The sequence below is a fragment of the Lichenostomus cassidix genome, chromosome 1Aa (assembly GCF_008360975.1).
Source record: "Lichenostomus cassidix isolate B80296 chromosome 1Aa, HeHo_3.0, whole genome shotgun sequence".
Taxonomy (NCBI): domain Eukaryota; kingdom Metazoa; phylum Chordata; class Aves; order Passeriformes; family Meliphagidae; genus Lichenostomus; species Lichenostomus cassidix.
In genome coordinates this window covers 32,259,816-32,282,080 of record NC_139480.1, presented here as the reverse complement: position 1 = coordinate 32,282,080, position 22,265 = coordinate 32,259,816, and the positions used below count along the sequence as shown (strand labels likewise).

The 22,265-nt window shown below is 40.1% G+C and overlaps 1 protein-coding gene across 1 annotated transcript; it reads left to right on the top strand.

Moving 5' to 3' along the window:
- Positions 1 to 27: 27 nt before the first annotated feature.
- GNS (glucosamine (N-acetyl)-6-sulfatase) lies at positions 28 to 20,709 on the top strand. The gene is made up of 14 exons (XM_085044332.1): positions 28 to 268; positions 825 to 884; positions 1,562 to 1,768; positions 2,873 to 2,938; positions 3,341 to 3,439; positions 5,747 to 5,914; positions 9,436 to 9,518; positions 10,862 to 10,980; positions 11,578 to 11,681; positions 12,047 to 12,148; positions 13,351 to 13,458; positions 14,134 to 14,244; positions 16,120 to 16,280; positions 17,117 to 20,709. Exons 1-14 carry the CDS (start codon positions 38 to 40, stop codon positions 17,190 to 17,192), a joined length of 1,695 nt encoding a protein of 564 aa, XP_084900458.1. The 5' UTR covers positions 28 to 37; the 3' UTR covers positions 17,193 to 20,709.
- The last annotated feature ends 1,556 nt before the right edge of the window (positions 20,710 to 22,265 follow it).

Sequence of the window (22,265 nt, the reverse complement as noted above, 5' to 3'; positions counted from 1 at the left end):
CGCCCGGGCCACGTGACTCCTCCCCGGCTCCCGGGTCATGTGCCGGGGGCGGGGCGGGCCGCGCGCTGCTGCTCCGGCTCCGCGCCGCTCCGCGCTGAGGCGGCTCCGACCCGCCATGGCCCCCGCCGTGTCCCCCGCCGTGCTGCTCCGGGCGCTGCCGCTGGCCGCCCTGCTGCTCCTCAGCCCGGCGCGGGCTGCCCGGCAGGCGCGGAGGCCCAACGTGGTGCTTATCCTCACCGACGACCAGGATGTCTGCCTGGGCGGCATGGTAACCCCGCGGCGGGGGGCGCGGGGCTGGCGGCAGCGCTCCGAGCGGGGTTCGCCTCCCGGCCGCTGGGGTCGCGTCCCCGGCTGTCGCGGGGGAGACCGAGCTCGGAGGGCGCGGCGGGCGCGGTGTGTGGCCAGGGTCGCTCCGGCCGCGGGGTTCGGCGCGCTGGGCCCAGCCCAGAGCCGGGCAGGGGCTCGCTGCGGCCTCAGCCCGAGCAGTCTCGCTAGAGGAGCGTCGCGGTGGGGCTTTCGCAGGTGGGATGAGCCGCTGTGCGGAGCCACCGGGGCTCGAGTGGGCCGAGGCTGGGGCGCCTCCAGAGCAGCCTCTGCCGCTGCAGATAGCCCTGGAAACTCCCTGCACTTGTGCTCGCTTGGGTGGACTTGTGCAATCGCTGTGGCCACGCCAGGCCCTAGCGAGAAGGGCACTCTTCGTGTCTTGCCGGGGTGGTGCCTAAAAACTGTGGTGATGGCCTTCTTCCAAGCAGTCTTCTTCAAGTCGTGGTTTACCTGGCATCCTTGCATTTTTAGCTGATATCCCTTTGGTGCTTTCCTTTCAGACACCCCTAAAGAAGACTAATGCTCTCATTGCGCAGATGGGAATAACCTTTGCAAATGCAGTGAGTGTTTGCATTAACTCTCTTAATTTCTAAGCTGTGTGTATGTATGTATTTTGTATCTGAGGTCTCAAAAAATGGTAATAGTTTTATGAAGCCTGTAGATATGGATATGGGTTTTTTAAAATTCAATTGCTACCTACTTTTAGGTCTCAAAATGAATATAACTTAAGGTCGTGTTCAAAATCTGTAAAGTTTCGCTTTCTGGAAGCACTCGTGCTCACTTCCTTAAACTGTAAAGTAAAACTGCGTAGTCTGAATATTTTTATTACAAACTGAGAAGCATTAAAAGAAGCTGCTTAAAACTTCCATCAGCTTCATGCACAGTGAAAAGTCACTTCACTCTTTTCACGTTCTAGTGTATCTCCACAGCTAAAATAATGGAGTGAATCAATGATCAAACAATATTTTAGTGGACTCTTGCTCCTGTCTAAAAACCATGTCTAATCTGGTGGTGAAGAATTGAAGGCCATGTGCTGCAGAGATCTGAAACTGGTTTCATGTGCAGTTTTTCGCTAGTGAAAATACTTGGGATGTAATTCTGGGTGTCCAGGAAGAAGTAGGTTTTACTGTTGGTGAACATTTTAATCAGCCTGTCAGCCGATGTTTCAAACCTATAAACTTTGACATAAAATTGTTTTAGTATGCCAGTCTTAAATCTCCTCATTCTGTTTTTCCAGTATGTTCCCAGTGCACTTTGCTGTCCCAGTCGAGCTAGCATTTTAACAGGAAAATATCCACATAATCATCATGTTGTCAATAACACTCTGGAAGGGAACTGTAGCAGCAAGTTATGGCAGAAGATTCAAGAACCATACACCTTCCCAGCACTGCTCAAAGCTATGTGTGGTTATCAAACGTTCTTTGCTGGAAAGTATTTAAATGAGGTATTTGGTGCTTTTTTTTTTTTCTATTTTACTTAATGGCTTGTTTTAAAAGTTAAATATCCACTGAGGCAAATTCATTGGGAGAACAGATATTTTCAGAGCTCTTTTACAGTGGTTACCCAACACTTTATTATTGAGTCACTTGTATATGTGTGCTTTTGGTTTTTCCCCTTTTCAACTGTTGTTTCAAGTAGTTTATAGTAAGATGTAAAATTCAGCGCTGAAAGCTCTAAGGTTCAGTGTTCCTCTTGTGCAATGCAATTGGATTTGGAGCTAGATGAGCTACAGGGTTCTTAACAACCTACTTTCTTTGTATCTCATGGTGGAAAACATTGGTATAATAGAACAACAGAACATGAATCTTCATAGCCAGGCGTTAATTTGTGTTTGCTGATGTTCCTGAGGCAGCAAGGGGAAGGGAAACTTAGCTGGCTTCCTCTGAGCATCCCTTGACTCAGCAGAGTCTCTCATCCCTGCAGTTAGGCAAACCATGTAGATGGGAGAGGACAGCCCTGAGAAAACCCGTTGTGTTGCTCTGAGGCACCCTCTGTTTTGAGTTTGGCACTGACTCAGCAGCTACTTTCCCTTTTTTGCTGTCTTAAAGGCTAGTTGTTGTAGATTATTTGGCAGTGAGGTGGCAAGAGGCTAGCATTACATAAAGTTCCTACCCCTGTAGGGGGAGGATGAAGGAAGCTGTTGGTCTGTGTGGAACTCTCCTTAGTGTCTTGTGAACTGTTATCACAAAGCCTACAAGTGTCTTGTCACATGGATGTTTTGACCACCTCTCATTACCTGATGATGTACATTATGTTCTCCAGGATCTCTGCATATTTTCACATGCAGAATAGAACAGGGAATAATACTTAAATTTTACTTACTATTGCCAAGCTTTCAGTTACTGTCTAGTTATTGAACCCAGGTTTCTTTAACAGGCTCTACATATGTTTTTAGATGCATATATATGTCGTTTTCCCCATTCTGAAATTGAATTTGGCTTAGCATGGTTTCTGAGTAGTGTTGAATAAAGCACATGAATATGAAACATAATGTTTAGCTTTGATTAATCATAATTGAAACTGTGAGTCATGATCTGTCTTATTTCAGTACGGAGCAGAGGATGCAGGGGGAGTAGGTCATGTCCCTCCTGGATGGAGTTTTTGGTATGCTTTGGTATGTGACTTTTTTTTTTTTAACTGCTTAATTTTGGTTGTTTTGTAATCCAACTCATGTTCTAACTTTGCTGCTCATGAAAGAGCAGGGAAAGAGCATCTAACAATTTAATGCAAATTTTCTTTCCCTTTTTCCTTTACTGTGTATCAGATCCTTGGCTTTCACAAAGGATACTCCTACTGAGTTCCTAGAAAAAAAACCAATATGTGAAGCCAAAGCAGTGTGAGATAGCACTAAAACCGGTTTTGTTGATGGAGACCACTTCTGTGAATTTTTGAAGTATCCTTATGGCAGATGCTCATAACCTATTTGACAAATGCTCGTGGGCAACTCATTTGGATTATTTCAAATGATCATTGTACATGTTGCTTTGCAATAAGTATCTGTGTCACTTTTTCACAGGAGAAAAATTCAAAGTACTACAACTATACTCTCTCAGTAAATGGCAAAGCACGAAGGCATGGCGAGAACTACAGTGTAGATTATCTGACAGATGTACTGGTAAGAAATTTTGCAATGCGTTGTGCAGAAGCTGCTTATGACCAGATAATGCCTCGTACTGGGGTCTTGGGGAGGGGTGGGCTAATTTGTTAGGCTGTTTTAGTTCATAAATGGACAATTGTACTGTTGTGATGGTGGGTCAGCAAAGCAAGATCCTGAGTTTATTTAGAAATGACACATTTATGTTAATGAGCTGTGGAGAGGAAGGGATTCCAGCTGGCCGTTTGCTAGCCAGTAGCCTCACTGAGGAGTTAATACTGACTGCTGTGCTGCAGGAGGAGCAGGTAGGCAATGATTTAAATTACTTCATAAAAGGATATGTTTCATTATAATATGGAACTTCTGTAACAGATTAACTGGGCCAAGATTTCAGTAGGAAGCAAGTAAAAATAAATGTCACACCATGTTTTGCTTGTTAGGTATTATGATGTGTTAGTGTCTTGCAGTCTCCAACTCCATCAGGCTGATAACTTATAAATATTAAGGACTAATCAATCCTTCATAGTATATGAGGATGATGTGTAGCTGACCAGGGGAGGTTTTAGCCTCTTTATCCACATAAAATAAAGAGAGGTAACAAAGATGTCAAATACTTCAAGGAAGGTTGGAAGAGTTACTTAGGCTCCCTTAAGGCCCTGTTTGACAAGTAGCAGTGGCTGGGGGGGAGGGGGAAATGTCCCCCTGCCTGCCAAGCTGGAGTCATAATTTGACTCCTGTTACAGTGTGTAGGTTGGTACTGCAGTGCTCACAGAAATTCTTCTCTTGAGGGGATGTCTCCTTGTGTAGTCTTGTAGTGTTTCATTGAGACCCCGAAGAGTTTCATTCCCCTGGGTGCTAGAACACAGACAGCTGCTCACTAGCAACAGCACTGATTGATGTTTCTTAGGGTACTGAACAGCTGTCTGATTAAATTTAGATTTACATCGTCTAAAGCTAGATTGGAATTGATAAGCCAGAAGTGAGGCTATCCTATTACTGGCATTGTACTGGGTTTTTTGATCCTTCAGCAGCTTGTAAGCATTTTGTCCAACAGGTCATTGTTGCATAAACTGCTTATTTGTCCTATGTTACCTATTGATACAGCAGTGTATTACAATTTTCAGTGTGTTGCGTTCTACTTTCTTCCTGTAGTTACCAAACATGTATTCAGCATTTCAGAGCCAGTGTTTAATTCACTTGCTGGGCAGTGCACAGGAGTAAATTGCTTATGCAAAGTTCCTGTGTCACTTGATGTGATCCTCAAGCTTTCTTGTCCTAAGGGCACCTGGGAACTTGAGTCTGGTATTAAGAAGAATCCAAATACCTGAATCTTTTACTCAGTTCAGTTCTTTTTACTCAGTTCTCAGATGTTGCAGTTTAAGCTCCTAATGAAATCAAAGTTGACTACTGCTATGAGTTTCTGAATGGTTTTTATCCTTTCTTGACTGCTGTCATATAACTACAGTTGAGCTCTACTTGCTTAGATGTTAAATTTAGAAGGGAGGAAGAGGGAATTCCTGGTGTACGTTTTTTTTGTAGAGAAAGAAAAGGATATGCAAAATGGGGTACACTGATCAAACAGGAAAAAATGTTGCAAGATTTGAATACTGAAGAACTCATCTACAAGTAATACCTTTGAAGCTTTAATTTTAAAGGCTGACCTAGGGGAGGTGAAAATGAAACTTGCAATTTCTTGTAACTTACCACTTGAAAATGTGTATAGGCTGAAGTGAAAATGAAAGTGCAGTGAAGTGGTGTGAACGAGTGCAGTTGGGCATTGTCCTTCACCAGACCTGTCTTCACCCATTGTAGTCTTGCAGCTTGTTGTAGAATGAGCATATGCTATAAACAGTGGGGCTGAATTAATTTTTTTTTCAGAACTATTGCTATTTCCAAAGAAAGTTGAAGCTCCTAAACTGGGATCTGTCAGATAGGGAATGGCATCTGAAAGTCTCAGACTCAAACTATGTTAAAGAAAGCTCTGATTTTACTTGATGAAACCAGAGTATAGGTGGATTTTGTTGGTACTTGAAATAGGCACAAACTTCTAATGAGCTTTCCAGATTTAATTAATGCAAAGGTCTAAAGTAGAAAGTAGTTTGGAGATGTGGGAAAAATTATTTGTTTAATATGAGCACTTGGGATTATTTTTATCATGGGCTACTACTTTAGATATTTGTAGATGAGCAAGCAATACATTTTTGAAATAGTTTAAATTTTCGCAGTATTGCCGAGCTCTAAATAAGTTATGAATGTCTAGTTTGGATTTGTCAAATACTTGCTGTTTTCTTTGAGGCATAACTTTTCTTCTTCAACAACACTTCACAGGCCAACATGTCACTGGACTTCTTGGAGTACAAATCTAATTTTGAGCCCTTCTTTATGATGATCTCAACCCCAGCACCACACTCCCCTTGGACACCTGCTCCACAGTATACAAAGAGCTTTCAGAATGTCAGTGCACCAAGAAACAGCAATTTTAATATTCATGGCAAGGTAAGCTAACTAGCAAGGACCTATATAGCTTATTCTAGTTTGTGAGAGCAGAAGACAGTGGCCCTGACTTGCATGTTAGGTTTAAACAGTGAGTAGAATAGGCAAGTACTAAGACTACTGGTTGTTTCAGCATGTTAAATCAGTCTGTCAAGGTCAGATAAGTCTATTGTGACTTTGAGATATTTGCATACTAATCTCATGTAAAGAAAAACAACATACTGGCAAAAGTGGTATGGTAGTGCAATGGAATTATGATTGATAAAGGGACAAAGTGAATTCAGTGTCCAATTTCCAGACTCTTCTGAAGCTCTTAAAAATTTCTTATAATTTTTCTCAGTGTGTTCAGGAGAACACATAGGTAGTGTGCTACACAAAGGCTTGGGTGAAGAACGGCAAGAGCCCTGTCTTCCTACACACATCTGCTCATGTAGATGGGCAGTCCATTCCTTGAGCTCATGGCAAAGCCTCTCTGAGGTGACAAGCATTGCAGACTAATGAGAGGACTCTGAAATCGTGAACCATTGGGCCAAGGGTTACTGAGTGCTTTGAGAACTTGCCTTTGCTTTGTTAAAATAACCTGTAGCCAGAATTGCTGGGCCTAGTGTTACAAACTCAGACATCCTTGTGACAGAGCAGTACCTTCCACTACCAACAAATATAGCCAGATATGGTCTAGCTCAGACTAATCTGCTGCAATTTACTCTGCCAATAAGTGAATTTCATAAGCAGTTAATTTGGTGGAAACTTACAGAAGTTTCATATTTTTGATTTAAGTAGTTTAAAATATAGAGCCTACTGCTGTTAGGTGTTCAATTATTTCACTTCAAGATTTGCTTCTAATCTTAAGACTGAGATAACATTGCCTAAATGCCTATCAGGAGCCCAGTCATACCTCAGGTTACTGTGACTTGTGTAGTACAGAATGAAACTTGTTTTTAGCTGAGGACTGTAGCTTGCAAAATGACCATGTGCTTATCAGTATGATAGAAAAACATGAATGAAAGGGGAGAGAACGGCTGCAGGCAGTAATAAATACTTTAGCCCAACCTTCTTTAAGTTTCAAACTAGGGAGTGGGAATCAGAGGTTTTTCCTTCCATAAAAGGATTCCACATTTTGGCTTAAGACTCCATTATTGTAGTAGAGTCCTTTTAAAATAGTGATTTAGAAGTAACTTGACCAGTGAAGTCAGCATCTAGCAAAATATACACTGTGGAGTTCCCTTATGAGGTGTGAAAGCTCTGCATATGTCTGTATAACAGAGCAAAATGCTAGACTTAATGTTTGGCAATTAATATCTGTGGGTACAGCAGTTTTGCTAGAGGAACAGACAAGCATTACCTTCCTTCTTAGACACAGCTAATGTGCATTTCTGCAGTTGGCAGTGTTGTGGTCTTGAAGCCTAACTCTTCTTGGAGCTTCAGTGTTTTCTAGAGCTTCACTGTTCTCTAGGGCAAGCATGATTCCTGCAGTAGCAGTAAACATGTACATAAGCTAAGACCCTCATTGATGTTGTAATGCTTGCTTGACAGTCCTGCATTGTACAGTCTCAACTCCCAGATGAATGTTGCCACACTTCCTTGTAGTGTGTGTGGGTAAGGGCTACTGAGAGGAGCCATTTAGGCAGAATCTCTGCATGAAAAATAGGAATTAAGCTCTTGTTAGAGCTTATCACTGGTTAGAGTCTTAACTCCTGCTTTGGATCCTCAGCTATGAATTGCATGAAATAATCATCAGCTGTCTAGATTCCCAAGCAGAATTATTAATAGCCAGATGAGTTTTATCTGAGCTGTTCTAAAAGAGAAGTTGATTAAGATATGTGTTGGGTATTTTCCTTGCATGCCTTGTTTTTCCTGCAAAATCAGAGCACAGCTGTGTTCTGATTCTGTTGGCAATATATTTCTATATTGTCTCAATCTCCTAAAATTTCTCCAAGAATGGAGCACAGGGAGGCAGCAGGATTGGTGGACTGCTTTGTATGTAAGTGCTGAAAGACTTGACAGGGAAGCAAATTTGAGAACTCTGAGTCTGTGTGAAGTTTATTGAAATCTACAAAGATGTTTGGGTGCTGTATGAAGTTTTTGAAACTTCAGAGAGAGGTAGGAAGAACAAAATACTGAAAGAGGAGGAGTCTGCTGCATTAGGTAATTTACTTGCCCGAGTTGCCCAGGGTGGTTGTGCCTTTATGAAGCACCTCTCCTAAGCATGCCCCTTGTGAAAGGTGGCTGCTGCACATGTGACATTGCCAGCTCTGTTTTCTTAAGGACTTCTGCTGAGCTGAAGATAGGATTGGTCATGTATTTCCTTACTTTTTCCTCTCTCAGCTGAGATAGACTTAGTGTCTCTCCAGAGAATTGTTTTACAACTACTATAAAAAAGACAACTGAAAACAACTGAATTAAAGCAAACTGGACATAGTATTAAGTCTCCATGCATAAAATCTTTCCTTCAGTACTTAAGAGCAGAAAACAGGGGAAGTGAGTAATTGCAGGAGATATGAGTCACTTTGTTGTGAGTCCCTGAAGCCTGAGTCCATTCAGTCATTCGCTTGTGACAGGAGGGAAATTGCACAGCAAGAGGCTCCATGGAGAGGAGTGACCAGCTAAATACAGGCTCAAGCTGAGGCTGATGAGTGGGTCATCTCTGACCTACTAAATGAAAAGCATAAGGCTGCACTGACCTGACTTATTCTTTGTTCTGATCCCCACTAATACTAACCTTCAGGTTGTTCACAACAGACCTTCCCATATATTTGTACAGCAGCTGACCCAGCTCAGACTGGTCCTTGGATGTGGGAGTATCACCTTTTATATGAATTACATCATCTCCATTACTTTGGGGGCATAGGCGAGGAAAGAAAGAGAGGGACTGTTTCTGAAAATTTGGGATGCATCTGGAAGAAACCATGATGCTGCAGCTAAGGAAATGCTCTTGTTTTGGAGTCAAAATCTAAATAAAATGGTAATGTTCTGCTCCCCTCAGTAGTCTTCAGTCCTGATTTCTTAGACTGCCAAGAATCTGGTAGTGGCACTGTTACAGACATTTGAACTTACCTGTTTATAATTTAAGTAATTCTAATTGCTCTGGGTGCAGGAGTTTTGCCCCACATTGCTTACTTGTTGGGATGCTCATCAGTATTAGTCCCATAAGTACCTCACTTTGGACAACCATGTCTAATCTTACAATGATGCTCAATGCTTCAGATTGTTTTCCGTAGACCTGTCTTAGGCTATTGCACTGTTACCTCTGGGAGAGCCTTCTCTAGATCCTTTCACAATTTTCTTCCCTGAAGTGCTTTGAAAAGATCCACATCTATTTTCTTCTCGTCGAGGGCTGAGCATAATGGGGCTGTAATGTATCCTCTTGAAATTTAGATTTTACATGAACCAACAGGGAAAATCAGTCAGGTCAGTGTGATAGCATTGCCTGACTTTTACACAGGAATAATTTCTTTAACTGCTCTAAGAAAGGTTTAAGACCTAATACTTCTCTCGTACACTAATCTTTTTTTTTTTTCCTTTAGAACAAGCACTGGTTAATTCGACAGGCAAAGACTCCAATGACCAATTCTTCAATACAGTTTCTTGATGATGCTTATAGAAAGCGGTAGGAATGTTTTTGTTACTTAAGGCTTCTAATCAGAATTTGTAATGTGTGGGTTTTTTAAAGAAATTGTAGTAAGTCTGACAATCAATGTCAGATTACCTCTGATAGTTCTCTGGCATCTGTCTCAGAAGACCTCCTGGCTTTGTTTACTTTTTGCAAATAAACTTGCCATTTGCTTCAGAAATATTATATTCACAAATGCTGCCATTATTTGTCACAAAAAAGACCAATTGCACTTGGTCTCTCTATTGCTTTTATTTCAGTGCACAACGGGTTCTTATAAAAAATGGCCTTACCTTCTACTTGATGTAATTCCAGATTCTTTCATGGCGTGCATCAAATGTAGTTGATCTATCTGCCAGCTAATCTGATTTATTAATCTTGGCTCTCAGTCTGTAATCTTACATGGGAATACCTGACTGGCCAGGGGAGTGTGCCCTTTTTTATAAAAGGGCATGTGGGGATAAGGTGTAGACATGACTTGTTCCCTTTTTTAATAGAAAGCAAGGGTATTTGTTTGCACTGCAGATGTGTTTTCTTTAAAAGCTTTGAAACAAATGTTATCTGAAGTGTTGAACTGCATTTTGAGCAGTTACCAGGTATCAGCTTGTCACTTTGGAGATGGAAATCCAAGATTTTGTAGGCTCTTGCTTTATAAAACTTGAAGGTAAAATTATGCAACAAAATCTGAAATTAAGCCGAGAGACAACAGAATCTAAGAATTGAATAGCTGTAGTGAATTCAGCGTGGTACTAGTCTGTGGAGGCTAATGGAAGAAGTCAGCAGTCGTTTTTCTCAACAGCAAGCCCTATGATAAAGAAAAGCTGTTGAAGCTGTTGTAGCTGCTGAAGGCTTTAGATACACTGAAATAATGGACCTTAACATTACATGAGTAATACAAAATAGGTGATACAGTTTTCAAGCAGAAAGGATTCCATAAAGACAACTAAATTCATTATTGTCTTGCATTTTAATATTAAACTACATATAAAGGACTGATAACAAGTGGCCTTGCAGAAGACAACTGACTATCACCATGTTGCTTCAAAGTTGGTCTTCGCTGTCTCCAGATAAGAAGTAATCAGCATTTTGATGTCTTTCACAGACACTACAGAATAAAGTCAGCAAGAACTGAGGACAAAGTCTATTTCTCTCTTTAACTGCAGCCTTAAAAAAAAGCCAGTGTAGTAGTCTATGAATTTTGTTTTCAGAATTTGTAAGCAAAATAATTCACTTACAGTGCATACACTGTTGACTGGAAGCAGGATATAAATGCCCTACTTGCAGTCAGGGTTATTCCAAATTTTTCCCACTCTAATGTGAAGTATGTTGTTTCTGTATAGGTGGCAGACTCTGCTGTCAGTAGATGACCTGGTAGAGAAACTAGTGAAGAAATTGGATGTGAATGGAGAATTAGACAACACGTACATCTTTTACACATCAGACAATGGCTTCCACACTGGTAAAATTTTCACTGCTTACTGCTTATTTGTAGAAGATCCAGGAACTGTGTAACCTTCCACCCTCATGACCACTCCAGAAAATGGGAACAGCAGCCAGGGAAAATTGTAGACATGAGAAGTACTGATTTGAATTGCAGTGTGGGCTGTTAGGGCTTTTTATTGACATTTTTTGTTAGGTTGTGGTTTTCAGCATTAACCTCTACCAGTGTATCCTGGTATACATAAAATTAGGATGGAAATGAAGGAAGAGTCTCTGTTCTATAGGAAGGTTTGGTATAGAGGGTTAACCAGTAAAAATCTATCAAAGACCTGTCTGTATTATGTTGTACAACTAAAAGTGCATTGTCTAAGCTGTTGAACTCTGTAAGATATGGCTTATACTTTGAAGTTATCTCTTCTGTCCTCCAATTTGTTAATGTAGTTCAAGTTGAGAACCTCTCTTCTTTAAAAATTGACTGATGGCAATTATGTGCCCATAGCAGAGGGGGTGGATGTTCTTTTGTAAGGTGCCTTCCAACCCAAACCACTCCATGGTAACACAAGGCTTATAACGTAAAAAAGAAGCCATTTAACTTTTTCCATCTTTTATTGTTTAGGCCAGTTTTCTTTGCCAATAGACAAACGGCAGCTCTATGAGTTTGATATCAAAGTTCCATTGCTGGTTCGAGGGCCAGGGATAAAACCAAATCAGACAAACAAGGTAAGAAAGAAGTGAAATCCCAGTACAGATTTATTTTAATGTTGTTTCACAGTTACCAACTTTAGCTACTAATTTATTCCCCTTCATATATATGTATCAATGAAATGAAATACACAGAGTGGTAGAAAGTGTGAAGACCTTATTATAAAAAGCTGTCAGTTCTTGCTTGAATTAAATTAAGCAATTGTGAGCCACAGAAGCAAATAAATCTGAACTCACTTTCCAATTCCCTACCATTGTTTTTCAATGTCACAGGGTCCATTAGCCCATAAAGATGAAATTAGGTAGTGTTTAGATGCACCTAAAATTATCAGTATTTAAAATAGGTTCTGAACTTCTGAAGTTAAGTTCTTCTCATCCTGCAGATGCTTGTTGCAAATATTGATTTGGGTCCCACTATCCTGGATATTGCGGGTTATGACTTGAACAAGACCCAGATGGATGGGATGTCACTGTTGCCGCTGCTGGTAAGTAGAGGGACAGGGATAGTAACCGCAGGGGTAATTCTTTGAAGTGAATGATACTTCCTTTGATAGATTAGGTTGAGTCATAACCCAGAGTCTTCCTTTGATGTTGTTTTCATGTGGGATGCTCATTTCTGAGTGAAAAAAATAGGTATGTTGTTTAAATGCAGATATATTTTCATTAGCACTGCAGCTTTGTAGTCATTTTATGATAGAAAGTTGTGTCATCCATTTGGCTAATTCTCGCATTTGTAGTAATTCCTGTTTTGAAGCCTGGTTGTTTCCACCTTGCATTCTCCTTCTCCTTTTCCTTAACATTTCTCAGCATAGGAATAGGAGAAAAGCAGACTGTTCTTATTAAGTCTTTGGTTTGACTCCATTTTCAGTAGAATTAGTGTTTCCTACCAACTCTAGAAAAACACATGCGGTTTTATAAACTAAACCTGACCTTTCCAATAGGTGAGCAGAAGCCTATTTAAATAAAGCTGCTTGCAGCTGATCTGTTTAGTTTTAATTAAATTTAGTCTATAAATTGAAGGCAGCTTACTTGGAAGGTAAGCTTGGAAAGATCATCCAGACTTAAAATGGTGCTTTGCTCTTAAAACCTTGTATCCAAACCTTAAGCTGTTCTTTAGACAGTAGCAAGTAAAAGGCACCTAGTTTAAACCCTGGTGGAATCAAATCTGAAACTCACTGTTTTGCTACATATGTTTGTGATGGTGCTGTATATTAAATATAAACTTCCATCTTCCTCTGTCTTTTAAGTTGGTCTATTTGTAGCTGCATTTTAAAACTTAGTTGTTTCTTAAAGCTGTTTCTTTTTTTGTTTGGTTGGGCGTTTTTTGCCAAGGGTATCTTTTTCCTTCTGTTGTGGTAATGTGATACAAATCAAAGGGAAACAGCCTTGTTATGGGGATTTTGTCTGTAGGATAGTAGTATCTGGCCATGTGGCTCCTACTTGGTATTGCTGTATGATCCTTTATAAATTGAAGATAGTACTTTAAACCCTCACAGGAGGAGGTACTAATATTTTTGGAGTTTAATCCTTGTCTTCCAGTTACACAAGACCTTCTAACCTAAAGCTAATTATTTAAGACTGACAGCCTGGTGAGCAGTGGGCAGTGTTAGTGTTATTCCAAGCACAGAGAATTTCTCCTGTTTCACAGTGCAATAGATTACTAAGTTGTATCGACCTCTTGTTGTAGAGAGGAGACAAAAATGTCACATGGAGATCAGACTTCTTGGTGGAGTACCAAGGAGAAGGATACAATGGCACTGATCCTACCTGTCCTGGCCTAGGACCTGGAGTCACAGTAAGTAAGACAAGATCTGTTAATATTAGGAAATAGCTGCTGAATTAAATGTGTTTGCTGTGTGGGCTAACCTGGTCCTGTAAGTAAGCTCCCAGTGTGTTGGTAAGTAGGGAGCCAGCTCTGTAGGTCCTGTGCAGCATTTGATAATTGGAAGGATATATCCAGCCACATGGAACTGACATATCTGTATAACCACAGAGATCACAATAACCCCTTCAGCAGGAATCTATGGGGCTTCAGGGCTAGAGACTGATGCAGGAAGGTGTGGGCTTAAGCCAAGTGTGTGGCAGTGACATAGTGTTCTTTCTAAACTTTCAGTAACCTTATTGCACAATTCTTGTCTGTGACCATTATTTAAACCACTAACTACTCTCTAAATCAAAGCAGGTTTGCTTTGTTTAACTAAAGTAAAGCATCCTGTTGGTGCTGTCTTCCGTAGTGTGTTGTGCTGTTCTCTTCTGCATAGATACATTTGCTTTCCAGACAAAATACACTTAATCATGGTGAGTTTAGTAACATCACTTGAGTTTTTGCTTAAAATCCCCAGGGGAAATTTGCATGTGTTAAATTAAGAGCTGGGTGTTCATCGTTAACTGCAGTTAACATGAGCTAGTATAGATCCTAGGAAAAGTTCATCTCCTGCCCTGAAGTTTTTGTTCACTGCTTGCTTCACAGCACTGCTTCCCAGACTGTGTCTGTGAAGATTCCTATAACAACACATATGCTTGTGTAAGGACACTGTCAGCTTCTTGGGATCTGCAGTACTGTGAATTTGATGACCGGGAGGTAAGTCTGTCTGACTAGCAGATGTCAGCTGGTCACAACAGTGTGTCTGTCTGCACTCTTATCAGCTCTCAAGGTTTCCATGAAATACTCTGAAAAGCAGATTGGCATTGCTTGCAGGATAAACACTGAAGTACTTATCTCCTATTGTGAATATTTGACCAAAATTGTAGTGGGGTTCTGGGAAGAAGAGAATAAAAAAGGGGTGTGGGAGGTGAGCGAGGCCTAAATTGTATCACGTGAGAGCCTCACAGGAAGCTGTGCTGGACTGGTTTCAGTTCTCTCTGCCTACTTCCATGTGGGAGACTCTTTTGAATAACAAATATTTTCTGATAACACTGTACTTCTGTGTTTATGTTCAGCTGCAACTCTTTTGCTTGGGAAGACCTGAAATTCCAGGCTAATAATTTCTCATTCATTACTCACTTTTTTGTCTGGCAAAAGTAGCATGTAAGTTACAACTGTGAGCAAGGTCTCTAACCTTGGTGTAAGTTGTTTGGGTATAAGGGACATAAAAAGGTTGCAGTTGAGACGGACACGACACATAGAGACACAGCCCCCTTCCAGAGGCTGTTCAGGTCTCACTAGGGGAGTATGAGCTGTGTGTACAAAAGGTGGTGTGCTACAGGGCTGATCTTTAGTTGTGCTCATTTGCACACAGCTGCTCCAACAAGGATGCTGGGTTTGAGGCAGTAGGGTCACAGATCTAAAAAACTGTGCTGTCAGCAGCTGTGCAGTAACAGCATGAGCAGCAGGTATCCCCAGTAATGTGCACCACATAACATGTTCTATGGTAGTCTACAATGAGCAACTTAAGCTAGGGGAGTAAACCCCACAAGATGTTTTTGCAGTTAGTGTGAAAAGCTGTACAGGAAACCAAGATATCAATTAGCAAACCCTGCCCTTTGTTTTTCCTCTTTCTGACAAATTATGATCAAGTTAAACAAATCTTGTGGATTTCTTTGTAAAAGTAGTCTCAAAGTTGACTCAATAATACACTTCATGTCACGTTGGGATTTTTCCACTAAGAAGGTATGGCTGTGGCATTTTTGGGTTGCCCTGCTTACCTCACTAGCTAAAATAAAACCAACAGTATGTGGAAGGTGCAACAATGTGGCTTCTATAACCTTGCAGTGAACCTTGTAAGAAAAAAGCCAAAGTCTGTCCAGATATGTCTTTATCAAAGTTAGACACAACTCAGCCAGTTTTTATCAGTATCATCTGCAGCCGGGCCTCCTGCTCTAGCACAGACAAGACCACAGCTAAATTCTTGAGATAGTTTTGAGCAGTATTTGACCCACAGAAGTATCTCGTTTTTAATGTAGCAAAAACCAAATTGCCCTGAAATCTTCCAGACAAACCTCAAAGCACACGCATACACAAGAAGCTTTTTCTGTTTGAGGCTGTAGCATACTTTTATTCAGCATATTTTGTCTATGAAGTCAAGACACCTGTCTGGGTCTGACAGCTGTAAGTATCTGATAAGCATAGAATCTTGATGTGATGGTCATGAAATTATGTATTTTGAGGTCTGTTAGTGAAAAGATTGCCAGCTTAGCCAAGGCCTCTTACTGTGGTCTTACAGTCATAAGTTTCATTTATGTGTTGGAAAAGAATCTGCAGTGGCAGGTGAGTACTTTAGGTAAAAGTAAAAACTTTTCCAACACAATTATGCTACTGCAAAACTTTGCTTTGCTGGCATGCTGTCCAGTCTTTGACCACCTAGCTGCATGGCTCAACACAGCTTATGTGTGGGGCTGCTGCAGTGGAGTTCAAAATAACATTTGAGGCTTTGTGCTGCCATAAAGCATTTTTCTCAAATGATGACTGTTAATTAGCATTCAAGACTTAATACAGTGCAGGAACTTTCTTCTACAGGTGTTTGTGGAAGTGTATAACTTGACTGCAGATCCACACCAGATCAATAACATTGCTAAAACAATTGATCAAGAAATTCTAGAAAAGATGAACTATCGACTAATGATGCTGCAGTCCTGCTCAGGAATAACGTGCCGTACACCAGGTGTCTTCGATCCCGGGTAAACACTGATCCACTTCATTATTATAATACTTTTAAATATAACTTTGTATTTTTTAAAGTGGGCTTTTATAGAGGGTATTTGTGATGGAATATATTATTGTAATACATACAGTCGTTTAATAGAGATGTTTTCTTGATGCTTCTATTTTTTAATGCTTAATCTATATTTTAACTTAATAAATATAACTTTGATGGTATGAATGCTACTGCTTTAATGTTGTGAGACACTGTAGACTTAGCACAGCTGTACACTTCAGCTGTTCTGAGTAGTCAAGAGCCGGACCTCAGGTTTGCCTGCAAACAAGGAAAAGCCCTGCTGGTTTCTATGGGCAGGCATTTTCCAAGTACTAGCTCTGATTGTTCCTGGAGATGTTGTTAGCAAGAATGCTTCCTGCAGGACCTGAGTTATATGTATCAGCTGTTGTAAGTAAATAGCACTTCGTGCCTCAACTCAGACACTAATCTTTCATACCAAAGCTTTTTTAAGCACCATTTAAAATGTCCTTATGCTCTCATTAAAGTGCTCCAGAAGTTTGTAATTGGGGTAGCAAAGCTTTCTGTTAGAATGTAGCTCCTGAATGCTTGATGTCCTATGTGCCCTTACGCTGCTGGTACATTGTAGATAGGATTTATTTCTTTAGAGACTCAGCTTTTCAGTTGTGTGTTGTTACAGTTTATCTGTTGTAATACGGAGAAATTGTCACTGCTGTGTACTGCTGAGAAAGCAGCTTCTCACACAGCCTTGTACCAGAGCTCTCCTAGCACAAAGCTCTCTCTAGGAGTGTTGGTCACTGCAGGCCAAGCAGCTCACACTGACTCTGTTCCTTTCTGCAGGTACAGGTTTAACCCACGGCTCATGTTCAGCAATCATGGCCTACGGGCTCGGAGGTTTTCTGCACAGTTCTTGTAAGAACCTTAAGAGCCTCTTGCAGTGGCTCCTACTGACCAGTTTCTCCAGTGACTGCAGCAGGTCTGTCTCTGTTAACTTTCGCTGATTACAGCTGGAAGACTTTTAATGGGCTTTTCAAACCCTGTTTGGAAGGAAACCCCTTGTCTTTAGCTGGTTGCCTTGTGCAATATATATATATATATATTACAGCTGAACTCTAACTGTAAATTGTTAGACACAGCTAATCTGTCTTGCTCAGATCGTTGATTACCACCTTTGTCTGTCAAGTACCTTTTCATATCACAGGCACAGAGGTGAACCTATGCCTATGAATCTGAACAGTTTATTTTGTTCTAAAAAAAAATCAAATGTGTGTTTGAGTCAGGTTAGATAGGCAGGTGCTATTGCACAGTAATGCTCACCCATATTCAGTGTCACAGACCTTCTTAAAAGCTATGCTTAATTATAGGTTTCCTCTATTGAGCTCCAAGCTGTTCATGACAATAGCAAACTAGCCCAAAAGAAAGTAGGAGGGTGGTAGTCAAAAGCGTAGGATCTGACTAGCAAGTGTCTTGGCAGAATTAAAATCCATCTGCTAAATAGTCTCTTTCAATGAGACCACTTCAGATGAGACCAACGAATCTTTTCACTTTGGTGGCTTGCAAACAAGAATGTAATTTCAGCCTCCTTCTGGTTTGAAATGCTGGCTGGGTTACTATTGTACTACTGAAAAACCTCTTAGGGTTTAAGATAGACTGACTTCCTAGTGAGTTAAACAAGAGACTGTTGAGACTAACAATTGTTCAACTGAGTGTGCCTGTGCTTTGAGCTAACTCTTAACTCTGTTTTTAATACACAAACAAAAGTAAGACTAAAATAAAATTCAGAACCAGGGCACCACTTTATAGGTGATCTGTCTCTAATCTCCAAATGTCTTGAATTGTCTAACTTCTTATGTTAATTAGATTCTTGAAGGTAAATTCTTTTGAAAGAAAACTAGCTAAAAATCATAGAATCATTGCTCACTAGACATTAGGCTAAGAGCTATTTTAGGCAGTTTAAGTGCTTCATAGGGTGTTGCTTTTTGGTTGAGACATAACTACTTGGAACCTGCAAAAAGTGGCCTTCACACCAAAGGTCTGCATGTCAGAAGTCACTTGGTTTCCCTCTGAAAGGGTGATGTCTTTTCAACCTTGTCATCAGGCTTATCTGAAATGTAGCCACCACGTGCACCCAAACTTGAGTATCTTTCTAAATCTTGAAAAACACAGAAACTAGCATTACCATGCAACTTCTGTATAGATTCATTGGCAAAACACCATCTGGAAACACTGAATTAGTGATCTTCTGTGAGACAAGTTTGTGTTGCCTGTGGGCAAATCAACTGTGTTATCGGGCACGATTATCATTCCCTTGTCAAACAAACTGTGGCAAAACTATCTAGTGTTCAGCTGTATTTCACATCTCTTACCCCAGTAGAGAGCATGAATATTTCAACTAATCATTAAGTAGGCAATGAAGTATGACTCAAAACTGTGAAGGTGCATACCCCAGTGTGCAGATCCGCCAACTGGATACCAGCAATGCTACAATAAACTAAGTTGAACTTTCTTGCCTTTTAATTCTGAGGCATGCAAGTTGTCCTTCATGTAGCTTAGAGCTGCAAACATCTGTGGTGGTCTACGAGTTAGGCTTTTATAGAATTTTTGTTTCAGATCTCTCAGAAGTGACCAAATATTTGGAGAAAAAAAAATAGCTTGAAAGGTAACTTTTCAGCTGAAGCACCTGTATAAATGCAGAGAGTTTTGGATATTCAGACTGCTTACATCCTTTCAAAAACTCAGGACTTTTTTTTTCTCAACTGCAGCTGTAGCTTTATCCTGTTTTTTGTTTCTCAAGCTTTAGTACTGCTCATCAGTATCCTTCATACACTGTTTTGTCCCTAGGAAAAAAACCAAAGTTGTCTTCATGCTCTCAAGGGTTTTCTTGCACATAGAGCTCAACCTAAATCTCATGTCGGTAGTGTTTTGCTTGGAGAATTCTAGCAACTTAGACTTGTTCTTTGTTTAAACTTCATTTTGGTAGCTGTGTAGAGGCTAGTGTGAAATACATTGACTGCTGTGCATTAAACTCTCAACAGTCCTATCAAATCTGGGTCGTACGTCAAGTTTCTGCTTAAGTTTCAGTGCAAGTAATGTGCATTCTGTTGCTCCTTAATAGAAAAAAAATTTGTTATGGGTACAGAAATGTAACTCTTAATACAATCTTTTCTTAAAGTGATTTTAAGCCCTAACAAGGACACTTTCTTTTGAATGATTTATTTTTTTGCCTAATCAGTAATATGCAAGTTGACAGAATTAATGCAGATTATTCAGTAGGAGTGACCAGATGTTTTACCCAAATTAGTACTCTTGCTGTCTGCACATACCTGTAAAGCCTTTCGTAACAAGGCTCAGTAACTTACATACTCACTGTCAGAGAACCATACTGTAGCTGAAATCTGGCATAAGTAGTAAATGTTGTATTAAACTGAAATTCAGAATGGAATTAATCAGTTATTACTTAGTGGTTCAGGAAAATATTTGATTTGCTCCCACTTTTGATAAAGACTTAAGAACTGTTAAGCATGTAGTTGAAGGAAAAACAGGAACCAAGAGCTGTCTGCCTTCCATTGCATTTAGAGCAGTTTATCACTTGTGAATGTTGCCATAAAGCAGTTAATTGAGTATTTTTACAGCCTCAAATGAACAGTGTTAATTCTTATCATTGAAATTAAAAAAATACTATGAAGGATCTTTGACTCTTACCCAGATCTAATTCCCAACTAAGTTATTTTAAAACTCAATGGTCTTTCTGGATATTCCATTTCATGTGTTATTTGACCATGGCTGTATCTGTACCTTGTTACTGAAGGCATTAATTTTAAATGTAGAGTTTTTAAAAAAGGGCCTTACTGGTACAGAGTTGAGTTTAGATAAAATGTGATAATGTTTTTTACTTTTTTTAAAAATCATTACTATTGAAAACAGAGCTGTGAATTTATAATGATCTGATCTGGTAAAGTAGATACTATACAGGGAGAAATACAATTAATAATTTCATTATGTCACCCAAAACCAAACCAACATTCATTCTCATCAATTCAGCATAAGTGAATACAGCCAGTACCTGCTTACCCAGCATGGGCTCAGTAAACTGGGCTTCTTCAGTTTGGGGAATAAAGCTGTAGCAGGGGCATGTACATGGAAACACACACCCAAAGCAGGTATAACACCTTTTCCATCAAGTTAAATTTGAGACTGATTAATGAAGCTGAATAGAGTATTTCACTATAATGAAACAGCTGTCATTTATTGTGATTCAATTAAAATGGATTTTCTTTGTATGACTCTCTCTGTATGTGAGCATACTTTGCTGTAGCATGTTGTGAGCATATTTCTGCTGTTTTGAACATCTGTTTAGAAAGTGCCCTTCCAGAGGACCCTGTTCACTGCTGCACTTTTGAAGAAAGAAAAAATAAACTGCCTATCAAACTTCCTGTCTTTGTTACTGAGCTTGAATTAAACCTTCCTACAAGAATAAGCTGTATCACATGTCTAATGACTGAATTCCTATTTTATCAGCCTTTAAAAGCCTCTGCTTTACTGCCCTGCTACCTAACAAGGGTTACTTCATATAGCCACAGGAAACCTTATTACAGTGTCTAGCAGGACAACATTGACTACCTTGCACCAGGAAAAAACCCTGAGGTGAGGGGACAAATTGAAATGCAACCTCTACTTCCTCACATTTCCTTGGAAACTGGGGTTGTTGAATAGATGGAAAACAAAAAGCACAATGCAAAAACTGCTGTTCATAATTAAGACCAGTAATTTCTGCCCATGGGAAAGAGGAAGTGTAAGATTCCACATAAGGCTTTTTCCAAAATGGAAACTGAACAACAAGTAAGATACAAGCTGAATACTCACGTCAATCCCTGTTACAGAGTTGGATTTCTTGGATGATTCTGTTTCAAAATCTTACATAACTTTCCTGCGCTATAGAAAAAAGTGACTTAGTACACCTTTAACCTATTCAAGTCTGAGGCTTTCACAAGCCATTAAAACATGTATTTCTGCAGTTTATTTGCATTTCTGCTTAACCATGTGGTGTCATTTCTCCTTCAGCAAAGAGGTAGCAGTGTTCCATTAGGTAGACAAAAATCTTATTATGATTGCCTGAAACATTACATCTTTCTTTTGATGTTCCAGCTTATGAAAACTATAAAGTTTACTGTAGCACCACAAGAAAAGGCAGCTCTGTATTGCTTAGATAGATGACATTCCCATCACTGACTCCCTAAGTGACACTACCATCAGGGTCATGGAAGCTTGCCATATCTCCTTGTTGTTAAATTCTAAGAACAAGCCGTGTTTGTGAAGAAAACTGCTGTTATAAGGCTAAAGGAGTCACTTGTTTTAGAAAAAGAAATACACAGCATTACTACTTCATTCAAGGGATGGGGCAGGGGAATTCCATGATTAGAAAGAAAGGGCAGTGCTAATATATTGCTTTCCAGGTGCTGCTGTAGTATGATTCAGCTGTCAATATTTTGATAATATCTATCACACTGTTCAAAGTTGTGGTCCAGTAATTGCTTACTAATCTCAAAGTATGCAGTGTCTGCTTTCTCAAGGTGTTCAAGTTGTTTGAACTTATTCCAGCTGCCAACATCCACCTATTTTCTAAAAACAGGAGTAAGAGGGACTTGATAGAACACAACTGAATCACCCACTTCCTCATTTTTCCTGTGCAAGTTCTAGGGAAAAGCCTATTTCTTGATTCTTCCTTGGAAAGAATGACTTTATAGATTCCTGTGGGTTGGCAGAAAAGGCATCAAGGATGAGACTAAAGATTCAGGGGGATATTCTCATGCTGTTGATGAAAATCAGTGGAAGCATCAGCAGGGCTCACGTGATCTACCTTTCTGTCCTGAGGGTTCTTCCATGTTTTCAGCTAACTAAAACTGGCAGTAGATGAAAAGATTACAATTATCCAAACCACGACAGTAAGCCTTCTCCTACAACATGAAAATCCTAAGCAAATTTGGTTTGG

What these genes read in the sequence shown, in the direction of transcription:
- GNS (XM_085044332.1), top strand. Translation starts at nt 38, where the DNA reads ATGTGCCGGGGGCGGGGCGGGCCGCGCGCTGCTGCTCCGGCTCCGCGC. An exon ending in AGACAATGGCTTCCACACTG is followed by an intron (nt 10,981 to 11,577) that starts GTAAAATTTTCA and finishes TTTATTGTTTAG; the next exon opens with GCCAGTTTTCTTTGCCAATA. An exon ending in GTGAATTTGATGACCGGGAG is followed by an intron (nt 14,245 to 16,119) that starts GTAAGTCTGTCT and finishes TTTCTTCTACAG; the next exon opens with GTGTTTGTGGAAGTGTATAA.